The 17258-nt window shown below is 37.5% G+C and overlaps 1 protein-coding gene and 1 pseudogene across 1 annotated transcript in view; both read left to right on the top strand.

The window, feature by feature from the left end:
* Positions 1 to 17258, top strand: part of LOC150092820 (low-density lipoprotein receptor-related protein 4-like) — a 1164745-nt gene that overhangs the window by 1092228 nt on the left and 55259 nt on the right. The window contains exon 33 of the mRNA XM_090414290.1: positions 9538 to 9655. Coding sequence (XP_090270416.1) covers positions 9538 to 9655 — 118 coding nt within the window. The remainder of the gene's footprint in view (positions 1 to 9537; positions 9656 to 17258) is intronic.
* On the top strand, positions 5642 to 6453 carry LOC150092821 (large subunit ribosomal RNA; annotated as a pseudogene; the record flags this gene model as incomplete).

Here is a 17258-nt window from a genome sequence, read left to right as displayed (position 1 = left end):
GTTTCTTGATGTCTTTTTGTCTGATTCCGTCTATCCCCGGTCCTTTGTTAGGGTTGATTTGTTGAATTGCCAGTGATAGTTCTTCTTTTGTTAGTGGGGAACCACATCGACTGGGTTGCTCGTGGACCTAGTGGAGAATGTTTCTTTGTGTGAGGCAAGGTTGTTTCTTGTAGCTTTTGGACAGAGTTCACGAAGTGCTGATTAAAGTTGTTTGCCAATTGTATGAGGGATTTGGGGTCGCAAGCAAAGCTGTGTTTCATTGTTTCTGAGGCAGTGGTTCTGTGTGTATTGTCCAGCATTTCATTAATTAGGTGCCAGGTTTCCTTTATGTCATTCTGAGCTGTTGTTAATTTGTTTCTGTAGTAGTTTCTTTTTGCCATTCTAATCTGTGTTGTTAAGAGATTATAATGGATTAAACCAAGAATATAATTTCTTGGCATCTTTAATTTATAGTATAACCAAGTGAATAGATTCTCAAAATCCCTACCATAAGTATTCATTATACTTCCTCAGTCTTTTTTCCTTTTACACTCTGCACAGTGAAAGAACTCTTTGAGATTTTTTATCCTGTTTGGCTAAGTCCCTCTCATAATCTATTTTGCATACCTTACAATGCTGGTGATTCTTCTTGTAATTACTGATCATGAGCTTTCTCATCACCTTTCTCTTTATATACCCTCACAACAAATTATTTTTTTTGTTTTGCAGCTCCTGCTTAAAGATGCAACTAATCCATTGATGTTATACTTGATCCAAGATATACAATCTGATACAGCTTCCTTTAAATATCAGACCATCTCCCATGCTACTAATATTCTTCCCTCTGCAGATTTTTATGCTGCGGCATTGCTTCAATCTCCCCTAAGATTGCATTAAACCTTGTAAACACAACTCAAGGTTCTGTATGTAGTGTGAGGCATGTTCTGTTGGTATGGAACGGGTCCTCTGATATTGCTGGAAGGTCAAGTGTCCTCCAAGAAATATCTGAACATTGTTGCTGCTCAAGTCCATCCAGCAGTGTTCACTTTTAATCCAGCAAGTGACGGTTGTTTCATGGACCACAATGCTACTGTCCATTGAACAAGAATTGTTCAGCAGTGGTTCAGCAAGCTTGACAGTGACTTCCACCATCTTCCCTGGCCACCACAAAGCCTGGATCTGAACTCCATTGAGAACGTATGGGACATGTTATAAAAACAGATCCAGGAGCAAAATCCTCTTCCATCAAATCTAAGCTAGTTAAAGTACTTTATGGGATAAAGGAAGTCCAACATAGTATTAAATAAAAGTTTGTAATTCAGTGGCAGGTATGTGTGTATGGGATATTCGTCCACATATGACAAGAATGTATAGTACCTCTAGACAGGCTTAAGTCTTAGCTCTGATAAGGTCTCAAGGGAGTGGAGAGTGAGGTCAAAATTGTTATATCACATAAAGGAGGCTCCAAGAAGAGGTAGCACAGTACAGACCAATCAGCATCTCAGGAGTGGTTAATGTATTGGAGAAGTTGGTCAAAGCAACATTCGGGAATGAGCAGTTAAGAATATGATATTTATGGCAGGCAGCATGAATTGTGAAAGGTGGGCCAGCTTCAATGTCCTATCCTTTAGTATTACATAGCTATCAGCATTCATTTTAAACAAATTATGGATTCCACAAACGTGTTATAAATAACTATTTTAATTTCCCGACGTTTTGGCCTTCATATTAAGGTCATCATCTGGAGTATATATATATATATATATATATATATATATATACAGAGACAAGCTAAATTACATTTCATATAGTATGCTGAAGAGACAATGATTTGATCAATGGTTATTCTACTGGCCTGACCTCTAGTGAAAATAAAATAAAATTACGATAAATAAATGAAATAAAATAAATTAAATTAATTACATCAAAGCTGTATTCTATATAAGACAACATCAGAGAATCATTCTTTCATATAGATAGTTTTATTACAGTAAAAACAATGTCCTAATTTAACATGACAATTGTTATATTAGATTTAGGATCCTGGATTACCTATGGTCCTTTAAAATTAACTCTTAGGGAGAAAGATTAAGTGGGTAGAATATGTGCCTTCCATGTGTTCGGGATTTTTACACTATCATTATTGCTAATATTAGGGCGATTGATAAGAATCTCACAGGCCTCCTTAAATTTATGTTCATACCATGTTTTGAACATGGCTTGAACGTAAATACAGGTGCTTTTCCAGTCAATTCTATGTAAAGTGTTCAGAGCATGATTAGAAAGACCAACTTCACCAGAGTTATTATATTTCATGTGTTGTTTATGTTCCTTTTTTTTCTAATAGGAATTTTGCATCCTGTTTCCCCTATATAGGGCAAATTACAGGTGCAGTGAATACAGTATACTCCAGTGTGGGCCATTGGAGGGAGTGGATCCTTGGATGAGTTGAGTAAGTTCATTAATTTTGCAGGAGGTTTAAAGGTGGCTGTAAGGTTGTATTTTTGTAGTATTCTGTTTATTTTGTTTGATATCCCTTTAATGTATGGATTGGTTACAGATTTATTGTGGTCTTGTTTATTTTTGTTTTTAAGTGAGGTCTTGTACAGAATTTTGTTGGTAGTATTTTTGCTGTAACCATTTTTTTTTAGGAAAGTACTGCTGATAAATTTTAATTCATCTTCAAGTGCTTGTTCATTGGAACAAATCTTCAAAGCCCTGTTTTTTTAGTGTATTAATGACTTCTAGTTTTTGTATTGGATAGTCTCTAGTAGGAGTTTTTGTGTATACGAGGGTGGTCTGAAATGTTCTCAGCCTTGACCATAGATGGTAACACTATCAGCAAGATTTTTTTTCTAAGTTCGTACATCTGTCATAAACATCCACGTGAAATTGCAAGTCAATCTATCAATTAGTTTGTTTTATGCAGCTGTCTGAAGCAAAAGTGTTGTTCTGTATCACTTGAAATGAATAAAATTGATTATCGTGCAGTTATAAAATTCTTTGTAAAAGAAGGTTTAATGCCAAAAGAAATTCATTTAAAGTTTATAAAATTTTATGGGTGCTCTTCTCCTTTGTTTACGACAATTAAGAAATGGGCTGCAAATTTAAACATGGCCGTACCAACCTTGAAGATGATCCAAGTGAAGGATGTTCAAAAAGTGTAACAACACCAGAAATCATTGATTAAGTGCACAATATGGTATTGGATGACTGGCAAGCCAAAGTATCAGAAATTGCTGAGCCTATAATCATTTCAAAAGAACATGTAAGATATATTTTCCATGAAGAATTGCAAATGAAAAAACTTTGCACAAGATGGGTGCTGCGCTTGCTCACAACAGATCAAAAACACACTCGCATGAAAATCTCTGAACAGTTCTTGGAGCGTTTTAACAAGAATAAAACTGAGTTTGTGCATTGATTTATTACTATGGATGAGACTTGGATTCACCATTACACACCAGAATCCAAACAGCAGTCAAAACAGTGGATAGAAGCCAGTTGTTCAGTGCCAAAGAAGACAAAGTCTGTTCCATCAGAAGGAAAGGTCATGGCAGCGGTGTTTTGGGATGCTAAAGGAATTTTGTTTATTAATTATCTTGAAGATGATAAAACAATAACCAGGGAATATTATTCTGATCTTTTAACCAGACTAGATGAAAAACTTCGTGAGAAAAGACTCGGTTTGCAGAAGGAAAAAATCATCTTTCATCAGGACATTGCACTTGCCCACAAAGGTGTTTTGGCAATGGGAAAATTAAGGGATCTGCACTATGAATTGCTGAAACATCCACCTTATACCCCAGATTTAGCTCCCTCTGACTTCTCTCTCTCTTCTAAAAACTAAATTTCTTCCTCATTGGTCAGCATTTTCACCTTATTATTTTTTTATTATTATTCAGGCTTCCATGGAGTCAAAAGACTCATCGTGGTCCTTTCTAAGAAACACAAGTCTATCAAGACTCATCGAGGGAGGTCCCTCGTAGGAAACACAAAGTCTATCATCCCACTCCTTAAATGCATTGACCATTCTCGCTCTCACCACTCCATCAGTCAATGCATTCCATTGTTCAAACACCTTCCATGCAAAGAAACCACTCCTCACCCTCTTTCTCGCAGTTTCCTTTCGTAACTTCCAGGGATGGCCCCTTGCCATGACTCCTTCCCGCACTCCCCAGTGTCAACCATGTAACCACCTCTCAACAGTTTAAAAGTCTCAATCATATCACCTCTCCTTCTTCTATCCACCAAACTCTGCAGTCCACACTCCCTCAGCCGATCCTAATAACTAACATTGTACAGTCCCATCACCATCTTCGTTATCTGCCTTTGTACCCTTTCCACAGTTAATTTATTCCCTTCAAATCCTGGGGATCAGATCTGAGAACAGTAGTATAGGTGTGGTCTGATCAGAGTCTTATACAACGGAATGATAACCATTTTATCTCTGCAGGTCATTGTCCTTCTCATTATTGCAGCAATCCTCTGCGTTACCTTCGCTACCTTTGCAATATGACTCCTAAATTTCAGGTTTCTGTCAAACCCAGATCTCTTGTCTCTCCTACTTCCTCCAGTTTAACTCCTCCCATAGAGTATGCAGCGTCCCATCGATGTGTCCCAAACCTCAAGACCTTACATTTTGCTGCATTAAATGATACCACAATTCATTTGCCCATCTATCTAGCTTATTCAAATCCTCTTGCAGGGTTACCACATCTGCACTATTACCAATAACTGTTCCCAGCTTCGCATCATCTGCAAACAACTGAATATCCCCTTGCAATCCATGGACAATGTCATTGATATAGATTAAACAATATAGGTCCCCTTACTGAGCCCTGTGGAACCCCACTTGTAACCTTCTGCTTCTTTGATATTGCTCTACCATACACAACTCTCTGATACCTATCGGACAGCCAATCCTGAATCCAGTTGACCAATCTGACATCCAGACTCATGTGCTGCAACTGAAATATCGGTTTATCATGTGGCACCCTGTCAAATGGGTTTGCTAATTCTAGGAAAATGGCAATATGTGCCTTTCCCTCATGTAATGCTCTTGTTACTTTATCATAAAAGGCTAGCATATTGCTAACACAAGAGCGCTCCTTCACAAATCCATGTTGACTCTCACTGATAACATTACCGTCATCTGCCTAATGCTGTATATGGAACCTCACTGCTTTCTCCAAGATCTTACTAACTACTGATGACACACAAACTGGCCTATAATTAGACACTTCCAGTCTGCTACCATGCTTATGCAATGCGACTATCTTACCTTCCTTTCATTCCTTGGGCACCTTTCCCTCAGCCAGACTTTCATTGAAAAGCCAGGTCAAGGGCACTGTCAGTTCCTTAGCACATTCTCTCAAAACTTGTGGTGAAATACCATCCAGTCCCACAGCTTTGCTAACATCCAGAGTACTCAGTATGTGGAACACACTCTCCTCTAAACCTCGAACCTGCTCTATCCCTCTAGTATTCAAATTGACTCCTACAGGATGAAATACTCCAATAAAATGTTCATTGAACAATTCCACTATGTCCTCTGCATCAGTCACTCTATTACCAGTTTTATCCCACAATGTCATTCTTCCACATTCATTTCTTTTCCTACTGGCCACATAGCTAAAAAATTCCCTAGGATTTTCCTTGGATCTAAGAGTCAATCTTTTCTGATATTCCAGTTTCGCCTTCCTTACCATACTAGTCAGTGGGGCAGAGTGAGAGCATACACATTGGGACCCGAAAGATGGTGAACTATGCCTGGGCAGGACGAAGCCAGAGGAAACTCTGGTGGAGGTCCGCAATGGTTCTGACGTGCAAATCGATCGTCAGACCCGGGTATAAGGGCAAAAGACTAATTGAACCATCTAATAGCTGGTTCCCTCCGAAGTTTCCCTCAGGATAGCTGGCACTCAAGGGAACCAGTCTCATCCAGTAAAGCGAATGATTAGAGGCCTTGGGGCCGAAACGACCTCAACCTATTCTCAAACTTTAAATAGGTGAGAAGTCCGGCTTGCTTGACTCGAAGCCTGGATGAAAGAATGTGGGTGCCCAGTGGGCCACTTTTGGTAAGCAGAACTGGCGCTGTGGAATGAACTAAATGCCGGGTTATGGCGCCTGATGCGAGACGCTCATGCGACCCCATGAAAAGTGTTGGTTGCTATAGACAGTAGGACAATGGTCATGGAAGACGGAATCGGCTAAGGAGTGTGTAACAACTCACCTGCCGAAGCAACTAGCCCTGAAAATGGATGACGCTCCAACATCGAGCCCATACCTGACCACTGCTGCAGAAAATAGCCTGACTCTTATGCGGCAGTGAGTAGGAGGGTCGCAGCGGCGTGCTTTGAAGGTGCCAGGCGTAAGCCCGCCTGGAGCTGCCGTTTGTGCAGATCTTGGTGGTAGTAGCAAATACTCAAGTGAAACCTTGACGACTGAGCTATGGAAGAGATATAAGGAGACAGGTGAAGAGAAGATGCATGAAGAATATAAGACAAAGATGACTATGTAGAGTAGCATGAATAATTTCAGCAGAACTTTTCTTAGTATCAAGAGGTAATTGAAGTTGTAGAGGAGTATTTTGCAGATCTTACTGAGAACCACTACAGGGGTGGGATAATGGTGCTGGAGTATCATTGGAATAAAAGTATTAGTCGTAAGGGAGATTATGTTGAAAATAAAAATAATTTTGAAATTATAAATTCGTTTTTTCATTGTTAGGCCAAGAACTTTTCAGGCCGCCCTCCTATGTCGGTTTCCGGTAAACAGTGAAGGAAGACATGTGACAAGTGTATCTAGAAACGGAAGTATGTTCTGTTTTTCAATCTCAATTGTGAATTGTATAAGTTTGTGTTGTTTGTTTAGGTGGCTGAGGAAAGTGTCTGGCGGCGATGGGGCCAAATAGTGAAAACATCATTAATGTATCTAAGCCAGAATTTGGGTTTTAAGGGAGAGAAATCTAGAGCACGTTGCTCAAAATGTTCCATGTAAAATTTAGCAATTGGGAGGGATAATGGCACAGCCATTATCCTCTCCCATCCCCCTAAAGAAGGCATAGCCATGGGCTCACCATAATCCCCCCCCCATTGCTTACTTTTACATGGAACATTTTGATCAACATTCTGCATATTCCTCTCCTCCAATTACAAGAATAACGCACGAATCCTATCAGAAAAAAAAAAGGAACAGAAACTACACATTAAATTTAAAGTATGGCCTTTCTGATCATTCCCTGAATACTCTACATAGAATTGACTGGAAAGGCACCTGTTGTTTCCATCACACCAAAACATGGTATGAACGTAAATTTAAGGAGGCCGGACACTTGTCACGACATCTTCCTTCTGGCAGTCTTTCCTTCACTGTTTACAGGAAACTGACACACATTGATCAATATATACACAAAAACTAGGGGTCATTAATACACTAAAAAACCGGGCTTTGAAGATTTGCTCCAATGAACATGCACTTAAAGATGAATTAAAATTTATCAGCAGTAAAATTCTTCACAAGACCTCACTTAAAAACAAAAATAAACAAGACTACAATAAAACTGCAACCACATTCTCTTTCAGCGACATAGTACTCTGTTTATTTTGTTTGATATCCTTAAAAGGATATCAAACAAAATAAACAGAGGACTACAAAAATACAACCTTAAAGCCACCTTTAAACCTCCTGCAAAAGTGAAGAACTTACTCAACTCATCTAAGGAACTACTCCCTCCACTGGCCCACCCTGGAGTATACCATATTCATTGCACCTGTAATTTGTCCTATATATGGGAAACAGGGCACACAATTCCTATCAGAAAAAAGGAACATAAACAACACCATCAATATAATAACTATGGTCAAGCTGTTCTTTCTGATCATGCCCTGAACACTTTACATAGAATTGACTGTTAAAGCACAATAAATTTAAGGATGCCTGTGAGATTCTTATCAATCACCCTAATCTTAACAATAATGATGATCTAAAAATCCCAAACATATACAAGCCACATATTCTACTCACTTAGCCTTTCTCCCTAATTTTTAAGTAGGACCATAGATAATCCAGGATCCTAAATCTAATATAACAATTGTCATGTTAAATTAGGACATCATTTTTACTGTAACAAAACTATCTATATGAAAGAATGTTTCTCTGATGTTGTCTTAAATAGAATATTGCTTTGATTTAGTTGATTTAATTTATTTCATTTCATTTATTTATTGTAATTTTATTTTATTTTCACTAGAGGTCAGGCCAGTAGAATAACCATTGATCAATTCATTGTCTCTTCAGCATACTATGTGAAATGTAATTTAGCTTGTCTCTGTATATATATGTGTATACTCCAGATGATGACCTTAGTATGAAGGTCAAAATGTCGGGAAATTAAAATAGTTATTTATATCACGTTTGTAGAGTCCATAATTTGTGTAAAATGAACATGTCACCTTCATTGATTTTTATCTTTTTTGTAGTGATAGTTGAGGTACTGCTGGACTTGGCAAAGGCATTTGATGGAATACCACATTGAGTTCTCTTGCACAGATTGAAGCAAATGGGTATGGATATGAAGTTGATATTGATAAAGGAATTGTTGATAGACAAATATGAAAGATTACCATATGGAGGAGTAGAATCCAGGAAAAAGCATGAGTGGTGATGCCCTGCAAGGCTCTGTACTTGGATCTTTGCTATTTAATTTTTTCATCAATGATAATATAGGAAACATTCTGTTTCATGATGAAAAATTGGATTAGTGTAATAGTTAATCAAGGTAAAGGCATAAGATTATGCACTATGGGGTGAAAAGATTACAAGCCCTATTATGCCAGACAGTGGTGACCATAATAGCTCACAGGATTATTTAGTCACTGAAGAACACATTGACAAGTAAAAATACGAAAATTATTATTTTTCTTTATAAGATTTGATATAGCTAGATCTGGATTATTGTTCAAAGATTAAATCACCTGGAGATTCTTGAAGTTAAGAAAGTGAGAGAATGTAGAGGCAAGTGTATGCAATATGATGTTTCTGCAGAAAGCTTCTTATGAGGATAGAATGAAAGTTCCTAGGTTGCAGAAGTTGGTTAATAGGGTAAAGGGAGGATATGGTAGAAACACATAAGTTGCTAAAAAAGGTTTTATAGGATTGATCCAAAGGAAATTTTTAGTACTTGAACTCAAACAGAACAAAGAGTTATCCCTGAAATTTGAGTAAGTCTAGTTAGGAAAAGCATCAGACTAATTTTTGTACTTAAAGAATTTATGAATGAGTGGAATGGGTTGCTAGGGTTAGGTGTGAGTGCTTTATCAATGAATGAGAGTTCAAGGAGAGATATGATAGGTATTATGCAAATAGAATTATTTTGTTCCTCCCACAATGAATCTTTGGTCTCCATTGAGATGCCTATGTAATAATAACAATGATCAACTAGTCATCTCTTTGTGAACACTGGATACCGTTTATTTTACATCTAAATAAAATGGATATGGTCTGCATGATTTTTCAGTTTGCTCTTGATATGTATGTATATTTTCATGTCTTTAGTTCCAGGAGAGGTCTTAGTTGAAGAAGAAGAAGTAGTTGAACAAGTGGAGGAATATCAAGTTGAACCTGAAGAAGATGAAGTGGTTCCTGTTGTATCTGCCAATAATACCACAATCAGGTAAAGTAACTATTTCAATCATATGCATATCATTTTGTTGAAGTATGTCATATGCAACTCTGGAGAGTTGCTCATGAAGAAGCTCATGATTACTCTGTAGTCATGAGCTTCTTCATCAGGCTGTTGCACAGAATATTACAGATATAGGAAAAATTCTCTTTCAGTCTTTGTGAGAAAAAATTAAAAAAAAAAAAAAGAACTGCTTATGGCTTCCAAAAGGTGATATAATTTTTAGTCTATGTTTCTAAACTTAGGTGTTTCCAAGTTTGGAAATTCTTTTATAAACACTAAAATTATTAGGATTCCAATAGTACATGACCTAGAATTTTTTAGAAGTTCTTTCATGTTCATGTACATTGGCTGTTTCAATAGTAAATAATATAACAAACAAATGTTTTTTAATTATTATTATTCAGGTATCTCCATAGTATTCTAAGACTAAACTACCCACACAATATCTATTGTACATGTTCTCAAGCTTGTTTATTGACTGCAAACTTCTGGTTTTTAAGCAGTCTGTCCTAGTCATTCATTACTTGCCAAGAAGAAATAAAAAGTTCTGTTGACACTATTACTTAATTTCCAGCAGAACATAGTAAATGCCTCTCCCCCTTTCTTTCCTCTCCTAAAATGTATTGAAAAAATTCTTTTTCATCTTCTGTACAATCCCATCAGTGCTTTCATAGCTCAAATAGAAGAACAACATGACATTGTGCCATTTAACTGGAAGGGACCTTACTTTAGTTCTCATTGTGAGAACAGTCCTGAAGATACTTCAGGTGCAAACTTTGTTTGCTTACACTTGGATAAAGGATTAAACTAAATTTATTATAGTCTAACCAAGTGCGGAAAAAAAACATCTTTCTCTAAATCTAGAGTAATTTAATAATAAGGTGGTACACCTTTTGGCAACTCGTATAGGTAAATATGACTTTTCCATTGCTTCTGCCTTAGTATCACCACTTCTGGGTCTAGCTCCCACTCACGAGGCCTACCTCTCACTGATGTGAGTTTGTTTTCCGTGATGTATGAGAGGCTCTGCTTGGGGTAGGTTTTTGCCTGTCTCTGAGTGGGGCCACCACTGAAATTATGACTCTGTCTAGTGGTGGGTTGAGCCAACGTTGAGTTCTTCTTGGTGACGGGGTGAGCATGAAACTGAGTGGAACAATGCTGAGGTGAACAATGCTAATTTTTAGAGAGGTCTTAACTTAAATACACCTCAATAAAGGTCAAAACCGGTCTGGGTAGTGGCCCTTCCCTTAATGCATTGCATTATACATGTCCGCAAGGAGATGTGCTTTGCATTATGAGAGATTCAGGCGCAAACTTTCTGCTTACACTTGGATAAAGGATTAAACTAAATTTATTATAATCTAACCAAGTGGAGAAAAACTTCCAACATCTTTCTCTAAATCCAGAGTAATTTAATAATAAAATGGTACACCTTTTGGCAACTCGTATAGATAAATATGACTTCTCCATTGCTTCTGCCTTAGTATCACCACTTCTGGGTCTGGCTCCCACTGACAAGACTTCAATAAAAGTCAAAACTGGTCTGGGTAGTGTCCCTTCCCTTAATGCATAGCATTATACATGTCTGCAAGGAGATGTGCTTGCATTATGGGAGATACTGAGACAAGGAGTGATGAGGGCTTGGTCCACCTTTACCACGAGTTGCCTCAGTCCTGAAGATACTTCAGGCGCAAATTTTGTTTGCTTACACTTGCATAAAGTATTAAAGTAAATTTATCATTGTGAGAACGAGATCTTTGTATGTTCTTTTTCCATTTATGAGTTAACTGATCTCATATAAAAGTAGCAATGTTTTTTTTTTTTTCAGGAACTTGAATTTTTCATATCAGATATAGGCAAATTTGCCAGAGAATGCATGCAATTTGCAGTTTTAAAAATACTATTGGTGGGCAATAGATGATGGCACTATGTGTAGATGATGAATAGTGTCATTTTGTATAGATGGAGGATTAAGTCGTAGAGACAATTTGTGTGGAGTGCCCTCCCATAATAAGTCCTTGGACTGCTTGAAGACATAATAAAATAATAATTTATAGTTATATCGCCATGATTTTTGAGCCACAGACCCAGAGTTTATAATAAACATTCCACAGATTTAATGCTATCTTAATGATGAGAATGATGCCTACTTCTGAATTGTCTACACTGCAAAACCCAGATGATCAAATATGAAAAAAGACATAGATGTGGCCTATAAAAGAGAAAACTAAATTCATTATCCTTAATTCTTAGCATCTCTTTCTCAACATTTATTACTAGATGGATGGGGTTCAAGGTTTAGAAGTGTATGAAAGTAGTTTTCAAATACTAAGTACATTATTGCAGTGTGTTTTAAGAGAATGTGCTAAGGAACTGACTACTCCATTAACCTAGCTTCTCAATGAGAGTTTAGACATGGAAAGCTGTCCAAGGAGTAGAAAGAACTCAAGATAGTGTCATTGCAGAATGGTGGTAGAATGGAAATGTCAAACAATTGACCAGTTTGATTTCTTCTACAGTTGTTAAGATTTTGGAGAAATTAGTAAGATTATATATAGCAAGCAGCAGGCGAGGTTAATGTTATCTGTGAGGGGCTGCATGAATTTGTTAAGAGGTGCTCTTGTTTTAGTAATGTGATTGCCTTTTATATTAAAGTAACAAGAGCAGTTGATGAGAGAAAGACATATACTGCCATTTTTTGGATTTTCAAAGGCATTTGACAGAGTACCATGTGATAATCTGATATTTTAGTTGCAGGATATGGGTTTATATATCTGGTCAATGAATTGGATTAGAGATTGGCTGTATGACAGATGTGTATGAAGGTGTACTATCAAAAAAGCAGAAAGTCACAAGTGAGATTCCACAAGAGCCCAGTATTGGGACTTGTACTGTTTAACCTGTATATCAATGATATTATCAGTGAATTGCAGTGAGATATTCAATTATTATCAGATACTGTGAGGCTTGGAATGGTTATTAGCCATAGTGCTGATGTGATACCCCTTCAGGAGGATATTAATAATCTGTATAAATGGACAAATGGATGAGAATGTCAGCTTAATGCAAATAAATGTAAGATCTTGAAGTTTAGGATCTACTAATGGGAGGCTGCATACTCTGTCAGTGGAACTGTACTAGAGGAAGTGGAGGAGGCAAGGTATCTTGGTCTGATGGATGTAGAAACTTGAATTTTCTATCACAAAGGTAGTAGAGTTAACCCAAAAGAATGCTGCAGTACTTAGAAAGTTGCTGATCAGCAGAAATAGACGAGTGGGGATTCCATATTTTCTCACCAGGATTTGAAGAGGATAAATTAACCTTTTTTTGATATCAGGACTAAAGTGCTTAAATGAGGAGTATCTGAATGTATTCCTAATGTTCGAAGAATAAATAGGTTGGAAGTGAAATGGATGTGCAATGCAACCTTATTAACCAAGAGATCCACAAGAAGAAAATGATGTGCAAAGAATATCTTGAGAATAAGAGTGAGAGGAGTTATGAAATATATAAAGCTCAGGGACAGAAGAGTAACAAGCATTGTGCAGAAAGCTAAATCGGAGCATGAAAAGATATCAGCAATGCAAGCTAAAGGCAATCCAAAAGAATTTTATTGTTATGCTGCAAACAAAAGAAAGAATGAATGTAAAAGAATATCTTTATTGAATGCAGATGGTACTTGTGTGTCATAAGCTAATGAGATTATTCAATTAATGAGTGCTCACTTTGCTAAGATACATCAACCAGGTGTATGTAATAACATGGTGCACAGTGCTACAGCTGCTTTGGATGAAGAGTTAGAGGTTCATGAAAATGAGGTTGAAGAGATGTTACATAACCTGGATAAGAATTTGTCTATTGGGACAGATGGAATATCAGCCTGTTTGCTAAAGGAATGTACAGCCGAATTGGCTATGCCTTTCACATGTTTGTATAACTTGAGTCTCAGCTCAGGAATGATACCAGAAGAATGGTATGAATGTGTGATAGTTCCATTGTACAAGGGTGGTGCAAAAACTGATGTGCTGAACTACCAACCTATCAGTATCTGTGGTGTTGTAGTGAAGGTTTTAGAGAAGTTGGTAAGAACTTGCTTACAAAAATGGGTAGACAAACAAGCTATACTCTGCAAGGAACTGCATGGGTTTACTAAAAGGAAGGTCGTGTTTTAGCAATTTGCCCATATTTTATAACAATGTTATGGCTGAGTTGGATAAAGGGAATGGATACACTATGATAATGTTTGATTTTTCTAAGGCAGGGTTTCCCAAACCTTTTTTTCCATGGCCCAGTTATTTTAATACTTCATCTTCGTGACCCGCTAAAATTTTTATAGATAGGTAAAATAAAACAAATTATGTGTACCTTGCCTGGTGGGCAAGATACACGTAATCAATAAATACAAAAAAAATACGCTCTCTCTCTCTCAATGCTTAACTCAAACTGAACAAGCGGAGTGAGTACATGGCAGGCAAGTAAAACAAATGCCAGACCGCCAAACGATTCGGCTGGTGATGTGGTTGCCGCCGCGCAGCCTGCCTTGCCATTAGTTGAGCTACTTTACTGCGAGCAAAGAGACTGTGAAATGGCGACTCAGATGGACTGCGTTTTTCGTCTCTATTAATTAAATTATTTATTCATTAGTCCCGATTAAACGCTATTTACTTGTATTTTAGAGTTTTGTGAAAAAAAAAGAAAACCCCAAAACGAAACACCTAGGTTTTTGAGAGTTTTTTTGGTGATCTGGTGCTAGGTCGGGACCCACCATTTGGGAAACGCTGTTCTAAGGCATTTGATAGGATACCACATGAAAGGCTGTTGCATAAACTGGAGAATATTGGATTGAAATATAAACTCTTGACTTGGATCAGGGATAGTTGACAGATAGATATCAAAAAGTGGTATACAGTGGGTGTGAATCTGCCAGATTTAAGGTCAGCAGTAGTGTAATCACGGTTCAGTCCTTGGGACATTATTGTTCAATCTCTACATTAATGATGTCAGGAAAGGTCTAACATCAGATGTGCAATTGTTTGCTGATGATGCAAAGATTGGCAAGGCAATCAGGGATGCTACTGACAGATATTCAGCACTTACAAAATGATTTGAATAGGCTGGAAAATTGGGCAAACGAAAATGGCTATCAGTTTAATGTTAGTAAGTGTAAAGTTATGCACTTTGGCATAATTAGATTTCCAGCAGCATATTAAATTAGCAGGATTGTGCTAATATAAGATATCTTAGCTATCTTGGTGAATAGGAATTTGATGTTCAAAGCTCACATAGCAAAAGTTGCAAATGCAACTCAAAGGATAATTGCGATATTGAAGCGAACCTTGACATGTAAGGAAGTTATTTTGCCTCTTTATAAGGCTTTGATAAGGCCATACCTGGATTATTTGGTCTACCAGATTGCAATGGGATAAAGAAGCTGTGGAAATGGTACAATGAAGAGTCACAAAGATTATATCCAGATTATGGGATTTAGATTATGAGGAGAGATTGCAAGTATGTGGATTACAAACTCGGGTTAACAGGAGAAAGAGGGGTGATATGATAGAGGTCTATAAACGTTTGAATGGGTACTATAGGATAGCATCTGATGAAATTTTTTTGTTATATGGAAGGTGAGGAGAGAACATGGGGGACATCCATGGAAGTTAAGTTTGTTCACATTCAAGAAAGGGGTAAGAACTAGGTTTTTCTCTCACAGAACAGTGAGTGAGTGAGTGGAAAAGTTTGCCTTTAGGGATAGTGAATGCATCTAGTGTGAATGAAAAACCTCTTCAGCATTGATCCTATTGTATGTCTCTATCATATCATGTCCCTCTCCCTCTTTTCACTAGATTCTGTAAATTCATCTCCTCACTGTTCTTCATACTCAATATTCCAGAGACCAGAAAACACCTTAGTCAATTGGCCTATGGATCCTTTCCAATATCTCTTGATCCTGTTGAAAAGCAGGTGACCAAATCCGTGGAAAATCATCCATATGTGGCTTAATCAGAGTCTTATACAATGGAACCATAATCTACTTACTTACTTACTTCTACAAGTCGGTATCCTCCACATCATTGCAAGATTTTTGTGTTGTCCTCTAAATCAATGGAAATAAGGGAAATACAAGATCTATTTCCCTTATTTCCTCCACCTTCAACAATCCTAACCAAAGTAAATTACAAACCTAACATTTTGCAACATTGAACTGGTATCCATGCTCATGCACTCAGTCTCTTCAAGTCTTCTTGTAAGGCCATCTGTTCTACTCTTCATAGTTCATCCCAAGTTTTCAACATCTGTAGGCAACTGAATATCCCCATCCAAATCTAACCCAATATCATAAACAAATAGGTTAAACAGCAATTGCCCTGAAACAGACCCCTGAGGCACACTACTAGTGAGATTCCTCTTCTGGGATATTGCTTCCTCCTCCATTACAAAAGTTGCTGATATATTTCTTAATCTTATGTGGTAATCTTTCAAAAACCTTTGCAAAATCTAAGTACACTACTATGTATCCATCTCCCTCGGCAGTGCACCACTCACTTTATTGTAAGTAGATTACTAAAACATGACCTCCCTTTAGCAAATTTGTGCTGTCCATCAAAGATAATATCATTATTGTCAACTCAATTCTGGCTCGTGATTCTCATTAACCACTCCAACACCTGACACACAGATTGCCTATAATTTGATGCTTGAGTTCTGTCATCTCCCTTATAAAGCAGTGAATTCTTGCCTTCCTTCCACTCTTTTGGAACTTCACCTCAGTATAAGACTCACATTAAACAAATATGTCAATGCAGTTGTCAAGTCCCTGGGCATTTCTTCAAAATATGTGGCAATATATCATCAATACCATCAAGGGGGGGGGGGTAATGAATGGCAGTGCTGTTGCTGTTACCCCCCCCCCCCCCAGATGAAATATAAGCGGCTCTGCTCGGTGGTAGGGTGAGCCTGCCACAGGGTAGAGCCAATGCTGAGAGTTCTTCTCAGTAGCAGAATGAGCCTGTTACTGAGGGGAACAATACTGAGTTTTTGATCCTGCCAGTCACTCATTGTTGGGTCATCCGGGGGATCTCACGAGTTTTTTTGAGAGGTGACCCCGCACTTAAAGAGAGAAACCGGTCTGGGTAGTGACCCTTCCCATAATGCATAGCATTATACATGTCCGCAAGGAAATGTGCTTTGCATTATGAGAGACTAAGGCAAGTGATGTGAAGTTTGATCCACCTTTACCACTAGTTGCCTCAGTCCTGAAGATACTTCAGGTGCAAACTTTGTTTGCTTATGCTTGGATAAAGGATTAAACTAAATATATAATATATAATTTATGAAAGGATCGACAATCAACTATTTAGACTTAATTGCTGGTTCGAACTCATTATGGGATTTAATAGAATAAATACAGCACATATAAATAATTAAACAACATGTTTAATCACTCCTGTGTTTCATTCCTGTCACTTATACATTGTCAGGGAAACAATATTAAATTTGCAAAAATATGCACAAATTTGCACAAATAATAAGTGGAAATTATTAGACTGAAAGACTACAGTCCTATGAAGGCACTCATTATTTGTGCTGT

Source organism: Typopeltis vanoorti, chromosome 25 (genome assembly GCF_054136105.1).
Source record: "Typopeltis vanoorti isolate ZY-2024b chromosome 25, IOZ_Tvanoo_1.0, whole genome shotgun sequence".
Lineage (NCBI taxonomy): Eukaryota > Metazoa > Arthropoda > Arachnida > Uropygi > Thelyphonidae > Typopeltis > Typopeltis vanoorti.
Note: the sequence above shows the minus strand (reverse complement) of the source record. Positions and strands in the feature narration are given on the sequence as shown.